Genomic DNA, 14,672 nt, shown 5'->3' on the forward strand with positions numbered 1-14,672 from the left:
GAGCGTTGTTTAAACCCCCACTGTGTCCAGTCAGACATGGAGGAGATGGGCGTTGTTTAAACCCCCACTGTGTCCAGTCAGACATGGAGGAGATGGAGCGTTGTTTAAACCCCCACTGTGTCCAGTCAGACATGGAGGATGGAGCGTTGTTTAACATGGAGGACTGTGAAGCAGTCAGACATGGAGGAGATGGAGCGTTGTTTAACCCCCACTGTGTCCAGTCAGACATGGAGGGAGATGGAGCGTTGTTTAACCCCCACTGTGTCCAGTCAGACATGGAGGAGATGGAGGTTGTTTAAACCCCCACTGTGTCCAGTCAGACATGGAGGAGATGGGCGTTGTTTAACCCCCCACTGTGTCCAGTCAGACATGGAGGGAGATGGAGCGTTGTTTAACCCCCACTGTGTCCAGTCAGACATGGAGGGGAGATGGAGCGTTGTTTAACCCCCACTGTGAGGAGACATGGAGGAGATGGAGCGGTTTAACCCCCCACTGTGTCCAGTCAGACATGGAGGGAGATGGAGCGTGGAGTTTAAACCCCCACTGTGTCCAGTCAGGATGGATGGAGAGATGGAGCGTTGTGGAAACCCCCACTGGTAACCCCAGTCAGACATGGAGGAGATGGAGCGGAGTTTAACCCCCCACTGTGTCCAGTCAGACATGGAGGGAGATGGAGCGTTGTTTAGACCCCCACTGTGTCCAGTCAGACATGGAGGAGATGGAGCGTTGTTTAACCCCCACTGTGTCCAGTCATGGACATGGAGGAGATGGAGCGTTGGAAACCCCCACTGTGGAGGGAGATCAGACATGGAGGGAGATGGAGCGTTGAGGGAACCCCCACTGTGTCCAGTCAGACATGGAGGAGATGGAGCGTTGTTTAACCCCCACTGTGTCCAGTCAGACATGGAGGGAGATGGAGCGTTGTTTAAACCCCCACTGTGTCCCAGTCAGACATGGAGGGAGATGGAGGCGTGGAGGGAGTTTAAACCCGTGGACTGAGATCAGTCAGGGACATGGGAGATGGAGCGTGGTTTAATGGACTGTGTCCAGTCAGACATGGAGGAGATGGAGGCGTTGTTTAACCCCCACTGTGTCCAGTCAGACATGGAGGAGATGGAGCGTTGTTTAAACCCCCACTGTGTCCAGTCAGACATGGAGGGAGATGGAGCGTTGTTTAACCCCCCACTGTGTCCAGTCAGACATGGAGGGAGATGGAGCGTGGAGGTTTAGGGACCCCCACTGTGTCCAGTCAGACATGGAGGGAGATGGAGGAGTTTAACCCCCACTGTGTCCAGTCAGACATGGAGGAGATGGAGCGTTGTTTAACCCCCACTGTGTCCAGTCAGACATGGAGGGGAGATGGAGCGTTGTTTAACCCCCACTGTGTCCAGATCAGACATGGAGGGAGATGGAGCGTTGTTTAACCCCCCACTGTGTCCAGTCAGACATGGAGGGAGATGGAGCGTTGTTTAACCCCCACTGTGTCCAGTGGAGGGAGATGGAGCGTGGAGGGTGGAGGAGATGGAGCGTTGTTTAAACCCCCACTGTGTCCAGTCAGACATGGAGGAGATGGAGCGTTGTTTAGACCCCCCACTGTGTCCAGTCAGACATGGGGAGATGGAGCGTTGTTTAACCCCCACTGTGTCCAGTCAGACATGGAGGAGATGGGAGTTTAACCCCCACTGTGTCCAGTGGACATGGAGGGAGATGGAGCGTTGTTTAAACCCCCACTGTGTCCAGTCAGACATGGAGGAGATGGAGCGTTGTTTAACCCCCACTGTGTCCAGTCAGACATGGAGGGAGATGGAGCGTTGTTTAACCCCCACTGTGTCCAGTGGACATGGAGGAGATGGACATGGAGAGACATGGAGGGTGGAGCGGAGTTTAAACCCCCACTGTGTCCAGTCAGACATGGAGGGAGATGGAGCGTGGAGGGAACCCCCACTGTGAGGAAGTCAGACATGGAGGGGAGATGGGAGTTGTTTAAACCCCCACTGTGTCCAGTCAGACATGGAGGGAGATGGAGCGTGGAGGAGATGTTTAAGCATGGAGGGTGGAGGGAGATGGAGCAGACATGGAGGGAGATGGAGCGTTGTTTAAACCCCCACTGTGTCCAGTCAGACATGGAGGAGATGAGATGGAGCGGTTTAAACCCCCACTGTGTCCAGTCAGACATGGAGGAGATGGAGCGTTGTTTAACCCCCACTGTGTCCAGTCAGACATGGAGGAGATGGAGGGAGTTTAACCCCCCACTGTGTCCAGGGTCAGACATGGGGAGATGGAGCGGAGTTTAAACCCCCACTGTGTCCAGTCAGACATGGAGGGAGATGGAGCGTTGTTTGGACCCCCACTGTGTCCAGTCAGACATGGAGGGAGATGGAGCGTTGTTTAGACCCCCACTGTGTCCAGTCAGACATGGAGGGAGATGGAGCGTTGTTTAACCCCACTGTGTCCAGATGGACATGGAGGAGATGGAGCGTTGTTTAAACCCCCACTGGTCCAGTCAGACATGGAGGAGATGGAGCGTTGTTTAACCCCCACTGTGTCCAGTCAGACATGGAGGGAGATGGAGCGTTGTTTAAACCCCCACTGGAGGATGGAGACATGGAGGGAGATGGAGCGTTGTTTAACCCCCACTGTGTCAGTCAGACATGGAGGAGATGGAGGGAGATTGTTTAAGGGAGACTGTGAGTCAGACATGGAGGGAGACATGAGAGGAGATGGAGCGTTGAGGAGACTGTGTCCAGTCAGACATGGAGGGTGGAGGGAGATGGAGCGTTGGAACCCCCACTGTGTCCAGTGAGACATGGAGGAGATGGAGGGTGGAGGAACCCCACTGGTCCAGATGAAGACATGGAGGAGATGGAGCGTTGTTTAACCCCCACTGAGATCCAGTTGACATGGAGGGAGATGGAGCGGAGTTTGGAGGAGACTGGAGTGGAGACATGGAGGGAGATGAAGGCGGAGTTGAACCCCCACTGTGGGAGATGGACATGGAGGGAGATGGAGATGGTTTAACCCCCACTGTGAGGGAGATCAGACATGGAGGGTGGAGGGAGTTTAAACTTGGAGGGTGGAGTCAGACAGGGTGGAGGGAGATGGAGCGTTGTTTAGGAGACTGAAGTCATGGAGGGTGGAGGGAGATGGGCGTGGAGGGAGAACCCCACTGGAGGGTGGAGGGACATGGAGCGGGAGGATGGAGGGAGATGGAACCCCCAGGGTGAGGGAGATCAGACATGGAGGGTGGAGCGGAGTTTAACGTGGACTGGTAGTGGACATGGAGGAGATGGAGCGTGGAGGAGATGGACTGGGTCCAGGGTATGGACATGGAGGAGATAGAGCGTTGGAGGGTGGACTGGGAGTCAGACATGGAGGGAGATGGAGCGTTGGAGGGAGACTGTGTCCAGTCAGACATGGAGGAGATGGAGCGTGGAGGAGATGTGAGCAGACATGGAGGAGATGGAGCGTTGATGGAGAAGCGTGGAGGGTGTCCAGTCAGACATGGAGGGAGATGGAGGCGTTGTTTGAACCCCCATGGTCCAGGGGGATGGAGGGTGGAGGGAGATGGAGCGTGGAGGAAGATAGAGCATGGAGGGTGGATGGGAGATGAACCCCCACTGTGGAGGAGAGACATGGAGGAGATGAAGCGTTGGACCCCCACTGTGAGGAGTCAGACATGGAGGGTGGAGGGAGATGGAACCCCCACTGAGGAGATGGAGCATGGAGGGTGGAGGGAGATTGTTTAAACCGTGGAGGGTGGTGGAGATCAGACATGGAGGGTGGAGGGAGTTTGGGAGCTGTGGAGGGTGGAGGGAGATGGAGCGTGGAGGGAACCCCCACTGTGTGGAGGGAGATAGAGGGAGGTGGAGGGAGTTGAACCCCACTGTGTCCAGGGTGGAGGGAGATGGGGGTGGAGGGAGTTTAAGCGTGGAGGGTGGAGGGAGACATGGAGGGAGATGGAGTTGTGGAAACCCCCACTGTGGAGGGAGATCAGACATGGAGGGAGATGAAGCGTTGGAGGACCCCCACTGGGTCCAGGGAGACATGGAGGGGAGATGGAGCGTGGAGGGTGGAGGGAGACCCCACTGAAGCGGAGGATGGAGGGAGATGGAGCGTGGAGGATGGAGGGTGGAGGGAGATGAAGCATGGAGTGTGGAGGGAGATGGAGCGTGGAGGGAGATGGAGCGTGGAGGGAGATGGTGCATGGAGGATGGAGGGTGGAGGAGATGGTTTAACCCCCATAGAGGGTGGAGTCATGGACATGGAGGGAGGTGGAGGGAGATTGTTTGGAGGAGATGTGTCCAGGGAGACATGGAGGAGATGGAGCGTGGAGGGAGATGGAGCGTGGAGGGTGGAGGGAGATGAATCGTGGAGGGCGATGGAGCGTGGAGGGAGATGGAGCGTGGAGGGAGGTGGAGGGTGGAGGGAGATTAAGCTTGGAGGGTGGAGGGAGATGGATGGAGGGTGGAGGGAGATGGAGCGTGGAGGGTGGAGGGAGATGAAGCATGGAGGGTGGAGGGAGATGGAGGGTGGAGGGAGATGGAGGGTGGAGGGAGATGGAGCGTGGAGGGTGGAGGGAGATAAAGCGTGGAGGGAGATGAAGCATGGAGGGTGGAGGGAGATGGAGCATGGAGGGAGATGGAGCATGGAGGGTGTAGGGAGATGGAGCGTGGATGGAGATGGAGCGTGGAGGGTGGAGGGAGATGAAGCGTGGAGGGTGGAGGGAGATGAAGCATGGAGGGAGATGGAGCGTGGAGGGTGGAGGGAGATGGAGCGTGGAGGGAGATGGAGGGTGGAGGGATATGGAGCGTGGAGGGTGGAGGGAGATGAAGCGTGGAGGGAGATGGAGCATGGAGGGAGATGAAGGGTACAGGGTGGAGGGAGATGAAGCGTGGAGGGAGATGGAGCGTGGAGGGTGGAGGGAGATGGAGCGTGGAGGGATATGGAGCGTGGAGGGAGATAGAGCGTGGAGGGTGGAGGGAGATGAAGCATGGAGGGAGATGGAGGGTGGAGGGATATGGAGCGTGGAGGGTGGAGGGAGATGAAGCGTGGAGGGAGATGGAGCATGGAGGGAGATGAAGCGTGGAGGGAGATGAGGCATGGAGGGTGGAGGGATATGGAGCGTGGAGGGTGGAGGGAGATGAAGCGTGGAGGGAGATGGAGCATGGAGGGAGATGAAGCGTGGAGGGTGGAGGGAGATGAAACATGGAGGGTGGAGGGAGATGAGGCGTGGAGGGTGGAGGGAGATGTTTAACCCCCAATGGAGGGTGGAGGGAGATGAAGGGTGGAGGGAGATGAAGCATGGAAGGTGGAGGGAGATGAAGCCAGTGGAGGGTGGAGGGAGATGGAAGCGTGGAGGGTGGAGGGAGATGAAGCATGGAGGGTGGAGGGAGATGAAGGGTGGAGGGAGATGACCCCCATGTGTCCAGTTGGCGGGTGGAGGAGATGGAGGGTGGAGGGAGATGGAGGGTGGAGGGAGATGAAGGGTGGAGGGAGATGAACCCCCATGGAGGGCGGAGGGTCATGACATGGAGGGTGGAGGGAGATGAAGGTGTTTAAAGATGAAGCATGGAGGGTGGAGGGAGATGGAGTGTGGAGGGTGGAGGGAGATGGAGCGTGGAGGGTGGAGGGAGATGGAGCGTGGAGGGATATGGAGCGTGGAGGGAGATGAAGCGTGGAGGGCGGAGGGAGATGAAGCATGGAGGGAGATGAAGCATGGAGGGTGGAGGGTGGAGGGAGATGAAGCGTGGAGGGTGGAGGGAGATGAAGCATGGAGGGTGGAGGGAGATGAAGGGTGGAGGATGGAGGGAGATGAAGGGTGGAGGGAGATGAAGCATGGAGCGTGGAGGGTGGAGGGAGATGGAGGGTGGAGGGAGATGAAGGGTGGAGGGAGATAAAGCATGGAGGGCGGATGGAGATGAAGCGTGGAGGGTGGAGGGAGATGAAGGGTGGAGGGAGATGAAGCATGGAGGGTGAAGGGAAATGGAGTGTGGAGGGTGGAGGGAGATGAAGGGTGGAGGGAGATGAAGCATGGAAGGTGGAGGGAGATGAAGCATGGAGGGTGGAGGGAGATGAAGCGCGGAGGGTGGAGGGAGATGAAGCATGGAGGATGGAGGGAGATGAAGGGTGGAGGGAGATGAAGCATGGAGGGTGGAGGGAGATGGAGGGTGGAGGGAGATGAAGGGTGGAGGGAGATGAAGCATGGAGGGCGGAGGGAGATGAAGCGTGGAGGGTGGAGGGAGATGAAGGGTGGAGGGAGATGAAGCATGGAGGGTGGAGGGAGATGAAGCGTGGAGGGTGGAGGGAGATGAAGGGTGGAGGGAGATGAAGCGTGGAGGGTGGAGGGAGATGGAGCGTGGAGGGAGATGGAGCGTGGAGGGTGGAGGGAGATGAAGCATGGAGGGTGGAGGGAGATGAAGGGTGGAGGGAGATGAAGCATGGAGGTTGGAGGGTGGAGGGAGATGGAGGGTGGAGGGAGATGGAGGGTGGAGGGAGATGAAGGGTGGAGGGAGATGAAGCATGGAGGGTGGAGGGAGATGAAGCGTGGAGGGTGGAGGGAGATGAAGGGTGGAGGGAGATGAAGCATGGAGGGTGGAGGGAGATGGAGCGTGGAGGGTGGAGGGAGGTGGAGGGTGGAGGGAGATGGAGCGTGGAGGGATATGGAGCGTGGAGGGAGATGAAGCAGGGAGGGTGGAGGGAGATGAAGCATGGAGGGAGATGAAGCATGGAGGGTGGAGGGTGGAGGGAGATGAAGCGTGGAGGGTGGAGGGAGATGAAGCATGGAGGGTGGAGGGAGATGAAGGGTGGAGGATGGAGGGAGATGAAGCATGGAGGGTGGAGGGTGGAGGGAGATGGAGGGTGGAGGGAGATGAAGGGTGGAGGGAGATAAAGCATGGAGGGCGGAGGGAGATGAAGCGTGGAGGGTGGAGGGAGATGAAGGGTGGAGGGAGATGAAGCATGGAGGGTGGAGGGAGATGAAGCGTGGAGGGTGGAGGGAGATGAAGGGTGGAGGGAGATGAAGCGTGGAGGGTGGAGGGAGATGGAGCGTGGAGGGAGATGGAGCGTGGAGGGTGGAGGGAGATGAAGCATGGATGGTGGAGGGAGATGAAGGGTGGAGGGAGATGAAGCATGGAGGGTGGAGGGAGATGAAGCATGGAGGGTGGAGGGAGATGAAGTGTGGAGGGTGGAGGGAGATGAAGCATGGAGGGTGGAGGGAGATGAAGGGTGGAGGGAGATGAAGCATGGAGGGTGGAGGGAGATGGAGATTAAGGGTGGAGGGAGATGAAGCATGGAGGGCGGAGGGAGATGAAGCGTGGAGGGTGGAGGGAGATGAAGGGTGGAGGGAGATGAAGCATGGAGGGTGGAGGGAGATGAAGCGTGGAGGGTGGAGGGAGATGGAGCGTGGAGGGTGGAGGGAGATGGAGGGTGGAGTGGTGACTTGTAAGGGAGGAGGAGGATTTGGGTTTCGTGTATTAGCTGGCTCCTGAAGAGGATATCAACACTCTCGCTCCCTCAGGATTGTTCGTCCCCATCCACCATGAAATTAACAATTCCAGCTGAGCCGACTGGTAGGGTTTGGGGGGAAAGTCAAGCCTGGGATTGGGCTTTAGGGATGTAATCATCCAGCAGACAGCAAGCCGTCAGGCTGCAGACGTCAGGGCCTCTTGTCTTCTTGGCACGAGCCTGTCCACCCAAACACACATTCTGGGGTTTGTTTTTAAAATACTTTGACTTGTTTTAAAGGAACAGAGGAATATCATACGGTATGACCAAAGCGAAGTTTTTATTATGGAATAACCGAGTGAGACAGTGGAAGTTTAGGTTCTCTATGTGTATATTTACCAAAAACTGTTACCTGAGCAACGAGTGCATCATTGGAGGCTGGGCTTCTATCAAAGCAGCATGAGCTTTGTTTATTTCGTGTTGGTATGACAACAAGCTGTTCCACTGAAATATCTCCCTGGAGTTGATTGACACACAGGTGCTAAGTAACATAATAATAAAATCCATTAGTTTTGCATTGGATGCCTCTCAATTAGGGTTGCATATTTTGGGGAATATTTAGAGGTGGAAACTTTCCGTGGGAATTAATGGGAATATACGGAAATTAATGAAAATATATGCACATTAATATTAATACCATTTATATGTAGATGTTTTTTTGTATTGGATATATTTACCATCTCATATGGAGACAGAAACATAAACCTTTAACCTTATCATAAGTAGACATAATTGCAAATGATTAAATCCTTCAAATTGAAAGAAAAATAACACTATTTAGTTACGAATTGAACTTTAATTAAATGAGTTGACTCTTCACATGGGATGATTTCACTGAACAACAAAAGAAAGGGAATATTGAATGATCCCCAATGATCCATCGCATCTCCCAAAAACGTTTTCAACATACATATCTGTAAAATGATAGTCTAGAAACTAAAGCTTTGGTTGTCTTCCTCTCAGGCTTTCATGTCTTCTCCCTGAACCTCCTCAATGTCTACCTCTTGAACATCAGACACTGAGGGCTCATCTTCACTGTCACTTTCCAACCTTGTTGAGGATGGCTCGTTGTCAGGCTCAAAAAGACTCAAATTTGCCCGGATGGTCACCAATTTTTCAACCCTTTTATTGGTCAACCTGTTGCGTGTTTTGGTGTGTATGTTCTCAAATAAGGATCAGTTGCGCTCTGAGGCGACTGATGTTGGTGGATTTGGAGGTTGATGGAGGAAACAGGGGAAAGAACCTCAGATCCACAAAGTCCCTTCCACCAGGTGGATGATGAGATATGTTGGCACGACTGCCATATTGCATCTCCATCCCAAAGCCATTGGTTGGAAGTGTACTGCCAATACACATTGCCTGTGAGCATCAGAGGTGAACCATTTGCATACACAGCTCGAGCAAGACATTCATCAGCATTTCTCTGACTACGTTCCTCCATTGAGTCAAAAAACATCTGATTCCAGGAGGACCATGAGCTGTCACTCTCTATAAGGTGTCTGATTCCAGGAGGACCATGAGCTGTCACTCTCTATAAGGTGTCCGATTCCTCATTTTCACCTTGAATAGAAGTAGAGGGACTTTTGTCAGGTTGCTTGTTGTGAGCGCTGAGGGAACTTTATGCATTTGGCCAGATGATTCTGCATCTTTGTTTCATTCTTCACATATGATTTGGCACAGTATTTGCAAATGTACACAGCTTTTCCTTCTACATTAGCTGCAGTGAAATGTCTCCACATATGGCATTTTCCTGTAAATATTCCTGTAAAGATTAGAAAAAAAATGTAAAATATGTCAAATGTAAAAGAAAAACGGATACAATTCTATGTACAGATAAGTTAAGATAGTTCAGCAGTTAGGCCTCCCGGGTGGAGAAGGGGTCTAAGGCACTGCATCGCACCAGAGATTCTGGGTTCGAGCCCAGGCTCTGTCGCGGCTGGCAGTGACCGGGAGGCCCATGGGGCGGTGCACAATTGGCAAAATTGGCTGGCAGAGATCTCATTGTGCACTGGTGACTCCTGTGGTGGGCTGGGTGCAGTGCATGCTAGTGTTTCCTCCGACACATTGGTGTGGCTGGCTTCCGGGTTGGCTGTGCATTGTGTCAAGAAGTGCAGCTTGGTTGGGTAGTGTTTCGGAGGATGCGTAGCTCTTGACCTTTGCCTCTCCCGAGTCCGTACGGGAGGTGCAGCGATGAGACAAGACTGTAACTACTACCAATTGGGGAGAAAATAGGGGTTTAAAAAAAAAGATAGTTAAGATAGTTTTTGCATGTATGGAAACAGGTGAATTAACACTCCTCAGTTAGCAAGCTAAAACCCAAATAGTAGCAAACAATTGCTAGCAGAAATTGTTATCAAGTTAGAAAATAATTTAACACACTTTGCTGTAGGCTTCTATTTACTAGTTAACAAAAAATCATGTATGTCATATAAAATATATTCACCCCACCCAGTATTGTAATCAAAACTTACCAGAAAGCATGTAGTCCTTGGCTCAGACATTGTAGTCGTGTGGGCTCAATAGCATCTCATTAGTGTGCAAGATCTTGAGAATCAGCTGTACATGTGATGGAAGAATGCACTGTGCATGCAGAGGGTTGCAATTCCATTGAGTTGGGGATAATTTAACCAAAATATGTCACAAGACCTAAAATTCCCTCATGTGTAACCCACAAAAAAAAGGTTAACTTGTTATAAGTAAGCTTTTTTGATGAATCTAAGCAAAATTCCTTAACTTCCCAACCTTTGCAACCCTCGTCTCAATCCACCGCATCTGCCTATGTCACACTTCCTCATCTGCTGTGAAAGGTGGCAGAGCTAGAGTGGTTTGTCAAACCATGAGACACATCACAATGTATGTAGCATCCAAACGGTTATTATGACCACGCTATGGAAAGGGGAGACTCTCACGAACACATTCAACATTTGATCAAATCATTAAAAAAATATATTTTTATACCTAAATGCTTCCACACACAACAAGTTAGACTTTTAAGAATTCAAATCAAAATGCAGCCTAATCAAAGGCTTTGTTTGTTTTTGTGTAATGTGGTCACGCTAGTCAGGGTTTAAATCAGCTTTAATAACACCTATACATAGGCTTAACCTAAAGAAGTGCCTTGTTTAACCAATAAAAAGTATCTCTAGCCTAATAGCTCTCCCAATGCTCAGTTTCCCAACCACCCACCTAACGAACAGAGAGTGTGTTTGTGCTTCAGGCAACACATTCACTTGTGCAACCTCCTGCTGACATGTGCTTGATAAGCGCTGCGTGTTTGTTTACGTGTGGCCTGTGTCTGTGTGCACTCAGGGCTCCTCTCAGAGCGCCTTGGCTCGGTTCAAACCTGGCGCCGTGGTCACTGTTCAGTCAAGAGGGTGGAAAGAACGAGCCGTGTCATTGAACTCCAGAGGCAGTGGAGAGGAAAGAGGAAATCCCCTAATCCTGTTTAAAAAAGAAAGGATCTTGTTTTAATTTGGGACTAGCTCTCTATGCTCCCCCCTCCCACCTACCGATGCTCAGCAAAACCAACGGGATGTTTATCTTCATAATGTCTCTCTCACCTACCAGGGCAGCTCAGGCAGCACAGCATGCTGTTTGTGTGCTGCCTTCAGCCTGGCCCTTATTGCTGCCTTATTATGGAGTGTGTGTTTCTTATACCCCTGTAAATGAAAAGCACAAACAGGGCGAATGGCCGGTCTCGGTCTCACCTCTTCATGTCTCTGGGCTGTCTGCTCTGGATCCCAAAGACATGCCTGTCTGTCTGCCTGTCTGCCTGCCTGTCTGTCTGTTGGGTCTGTGGAAGCATAATTCTTGGTCAGCACTGTGGAGGAGATCCTCATTGTTTTTTATTTTCCCCTCAAAACTCTGGTGCTGGGTCAGCAATAAATGTCCCGAGAGTATCTGAACCTTTTTAGAAAAAGACATGAGTGTGTCTCCAAAATAAGGTTTGAGGAGTTTTTGTATCTCAGCCGCCATGTTTACACGGGCTCCGAAGCTCAGCACAAGGCCAAATGTTATATATACAGTCAAGGCTATCTGAGAAACCAGCGGACATGGCCTCTGCAAACACAACCAATCTCTTAATCTCCCTCTGTTTGAATCTTCCCTTTTTCCCATCTCCTCCTCACAGCAAAGCGAGGGATCGAGGGAGAGATGTCATGTTTCATAACTGAGGCAGCCCTTTTATCTTCATTAACATGTGTTTTTCTCCATACTCTCAAGGTATTTTTGTTCAAAAAAACGTTCAAGTCCAAATAACATGATCACTTCTCCTGGCTGTGCCAGAATCCCTTTTCGCTTGGAAATATTAGCTCTGGACGCCAGCCGTGCCGAGCACACAACACAGGCAATTATTGCAGCAGGAGAGATCCACTGACAGGCAACGCCTCATTTGGTGGGATGAAGGAATCAAGAAATGAAACCTTCATTGATGCGCTGGAGGTTTGGAAAGAGATTGGCTTTTTGTGGCTTACTGCTTGTTTGGTGTATATTCATGCATGTGTCATTAGTTTACTTCTCTCCATCTCTCTGTGTGTGTGTGTGTGTGTGTGTGGGCGTGCGTGTGTGTGTGTCCACTTATTTTAGGGGAGAGGGTGTCATACAGGTTGGTGTTTGGCTTTACGGTTTATCTGCAAAGGTGCAGCTGCAGGTTCCTTGCAGCTAAGCTGAAAGGTGTCACCGCTGCCACTCTCCCTCTCTCTCACAGTGGAGAAAGACTGTTAAATTATAGCCAAAGCATCTGCACTGAGGCTGGGGTGGATTGCAGCCCTGCTGCTCAAATGGAGCACACTTCACTCTGAAACGGCTCCAACTTCTTCAACCTTCACAGGCCTTCCGATCTGTCCTTATAACACTAACTTTATTTCTCATCTCTTTTCAAGGATGCAGGGACAGACACGTCACCTAGCCAGTGAGAGTGCTCAGGTTTTCTCAGTGGGCCTTAGTGACATGATTACATTGTTTTGAGAGGAGGCAGGCAGCGGTGCTGATGGGCTAGACTTGGCACGTCGTTGGGGTCAGGAGGGTCACACGCCACTAACCCACTTAGCTACCCAAGAGGTTTCTGTCTAGTCAGGTTCCACTCTGACATCACTCAAGGGATCACTCCGGAGTTGGAGGTGTGTGTGTGCATATGTGTGTGTCTATGTCTGTGTGAAAGAGAGGAGGACAGAGTGAAGTTTAATTTCTAACTATGCTGAGCTGAGTATCCCCCAGAAAGGAAACTTCATCCAGAGGCCTTCTCAGACTGGACAAATAGACAGAAAATTTGTTTCGCATGACAGTTTATTAAAAAAAGCCTTGTGTATACAGCAGACTATTGATGCGTTGAGCATGGGGATGGATAGGGTTCCAGCTCCGTCCGTAGTCAGGGACAGAGCACAGGTCTCCAGGGGAGGAGGAGGCCTGGAGGAGGAGGCACTGTCACGCATAGGGAATGCTGGGATGACTGGTAACGTTACTAACGTCTAATCCCATAGACAGGTCTCTCTTGGGAAAGAGGTCTTCTGACCTCAATGAGACTTCCTGGTTAAATAAAGGTTCAATACCAATATTGACACTGTGCCAGACCATCCTTTTAAAGGGTCTTCAAAGATTAATGGATGGCCCCAAACGTTTTTAATTTGATACTGTTAAATCATTTTAGGGCTATGTTTGGATTTTTCCCACCGTAAGGATGGTGGCTTGATGCTATACATTCAAAAGCGCTTACATCTGGTTTCTCTATGTTCCAATACCCCATGTAGTTACTGGTGTGCTCTGCCATTTTTAACAAGTTGTTAATGAATAGATGTTGTGCTGCTAACACTGATTGGGTGTAGTCTCAGTTGGCTTCAGACAGAGAGTACCGAACACCTCTAGTCGTATCTTTTTAGAGTAAGGGGCCCAATGAAGTCTCAATGGGATTAAATGCTATGTCAGCACCTACCGTTAGTATCTTCTCATTAGTCTACGGTGCTACGCCCAGTGACAAAGCATAGCCTCAGGAGATACCTCTGTACAGACTACTGCTGTGTGCTGCACTTCACTAGGCTTCAAGTGGCTCTCCTCCCTCCCTTCCTTTCATTACCCCCTCCTCCCTCTCCACTCCTCCCTCCCTTTCATTACCCCCTCCTCCCTCCTCTCCTGGCATTCCTTCAGTGGAGGGGCTGACAGACGCTCGTCATTGACAGTACTCTGTTCCAGGTGGATCAGGTTACCACAGTTGCCAGAGGATTGTGCTGCTCGTGCTTAGTGCCGCACAGTTGGAGGCTTTCAAACCGTGAGCCCTCCGCTCTGTCTGCTGCCACACCAGATAACTATTAAATGAGACACCAACTCTTCAGACAAGCCCCCCTGTCTTCTGTTGACTATGTCTCATATCTCCCCCTCGTGTTGTGACCTTTGCAGTCTGCCCTGCTGAAAACCACTCCCCTGGTTCTATTGCATTGATATGACTGTTATTAGGCTCATACATTTTCAGAAATGTTCATGAACTCTTGTATTCTTCCACCCTTCCATGCCAACCATCTTCCGTTTTGTTATGTTGCTGTCATATTAAGGGGGACACTTAGTCAGTTGTACAACTTAATGCATTCAACTGAAATGTGACTTCCGCATTTAACCCAACCCTTCTGAATCAGAGAGGTGCGGGGGGCTGCCATAATCCACATCCACGTCTTGGAACAGTGGGTTAACTGCCTTACTCACAGGCAGAACGACATATTTTTACCTTGTCAGCTCTGGGATTCGACTCACCAACCTGTCTGCTACTGGCCCAACGCTCTAACCACTAGGCTACCTGCCGCCCCAATATATTTCCCTTCTGTAAAATCTATCTGACTGGGTGCAAAAAAGTAACTGCAGAAGAAGATCCCTTATTCCCGTTGACACTAATGGTCTATTTCCTCATTCATGGACCTATTTCAGTGCAATGATTGTAATGATTGTGTTCTTTTCCTGTTTCATTACAGATGTGGATGAGTGTTCGGAGGGTAATGGTGGCTGTCAGCAGATCTGTGTCAACATGATGGGCAGCTACGAGTGTCGCTGCAGAGAAGGATTCTTCCTGAGCGACAACCAGCACACCTGCATCCAAAGGCCTAAAGGTTAGCCTTGTATCCTCAACACACACTCACACACACACACACACACACACACACACACACACACACACACACACACACACACGC

General features: G+C 51.4%; 1 protein-coding gene across 4 annotated transcripts in view; it reads left to right on the forward strand.

Moving 5' to 3' along the window:
- Positions 1-14,672, forward strand: part of LOC118360309 (signal peptide, CUB and EGF-like domain-containing protein 3) — a 151,819-nt gene that overhangs the window by 63,521 nt on the left and 73,626 nt on the right. For all 4 annotated transcript variants that reach the window (XM_052482193.1, XM_052482191.1, XM_052482192.1 and 1 more), the window contains exon 4: positions 14,454-14,588. In XM_052482193.1, coding sequence (XP_052338153.1) covers positions 14,454-14,588 — 135 coding nt within the window. The remainder of the gene's footprint in view (positions 1-14,453; positions 14,589-14,672) is intronic.

This window comes from Oncorhynchus keta, chromosome 27 (assembly GCF_023373465.1).
Source record: "Oncorhynchus keta strain PuntledgeMale-10-30-2019 chromosome 27, Oket_V2, whole genome shotgun sequence".
Classification (NCBI taxonomy): Eukaryota; Metazoa; Chordata; class Actinopteri; order Salmoniformes; family Salmonidae; genus Oncorhynchus; species Oncorhynchus keta.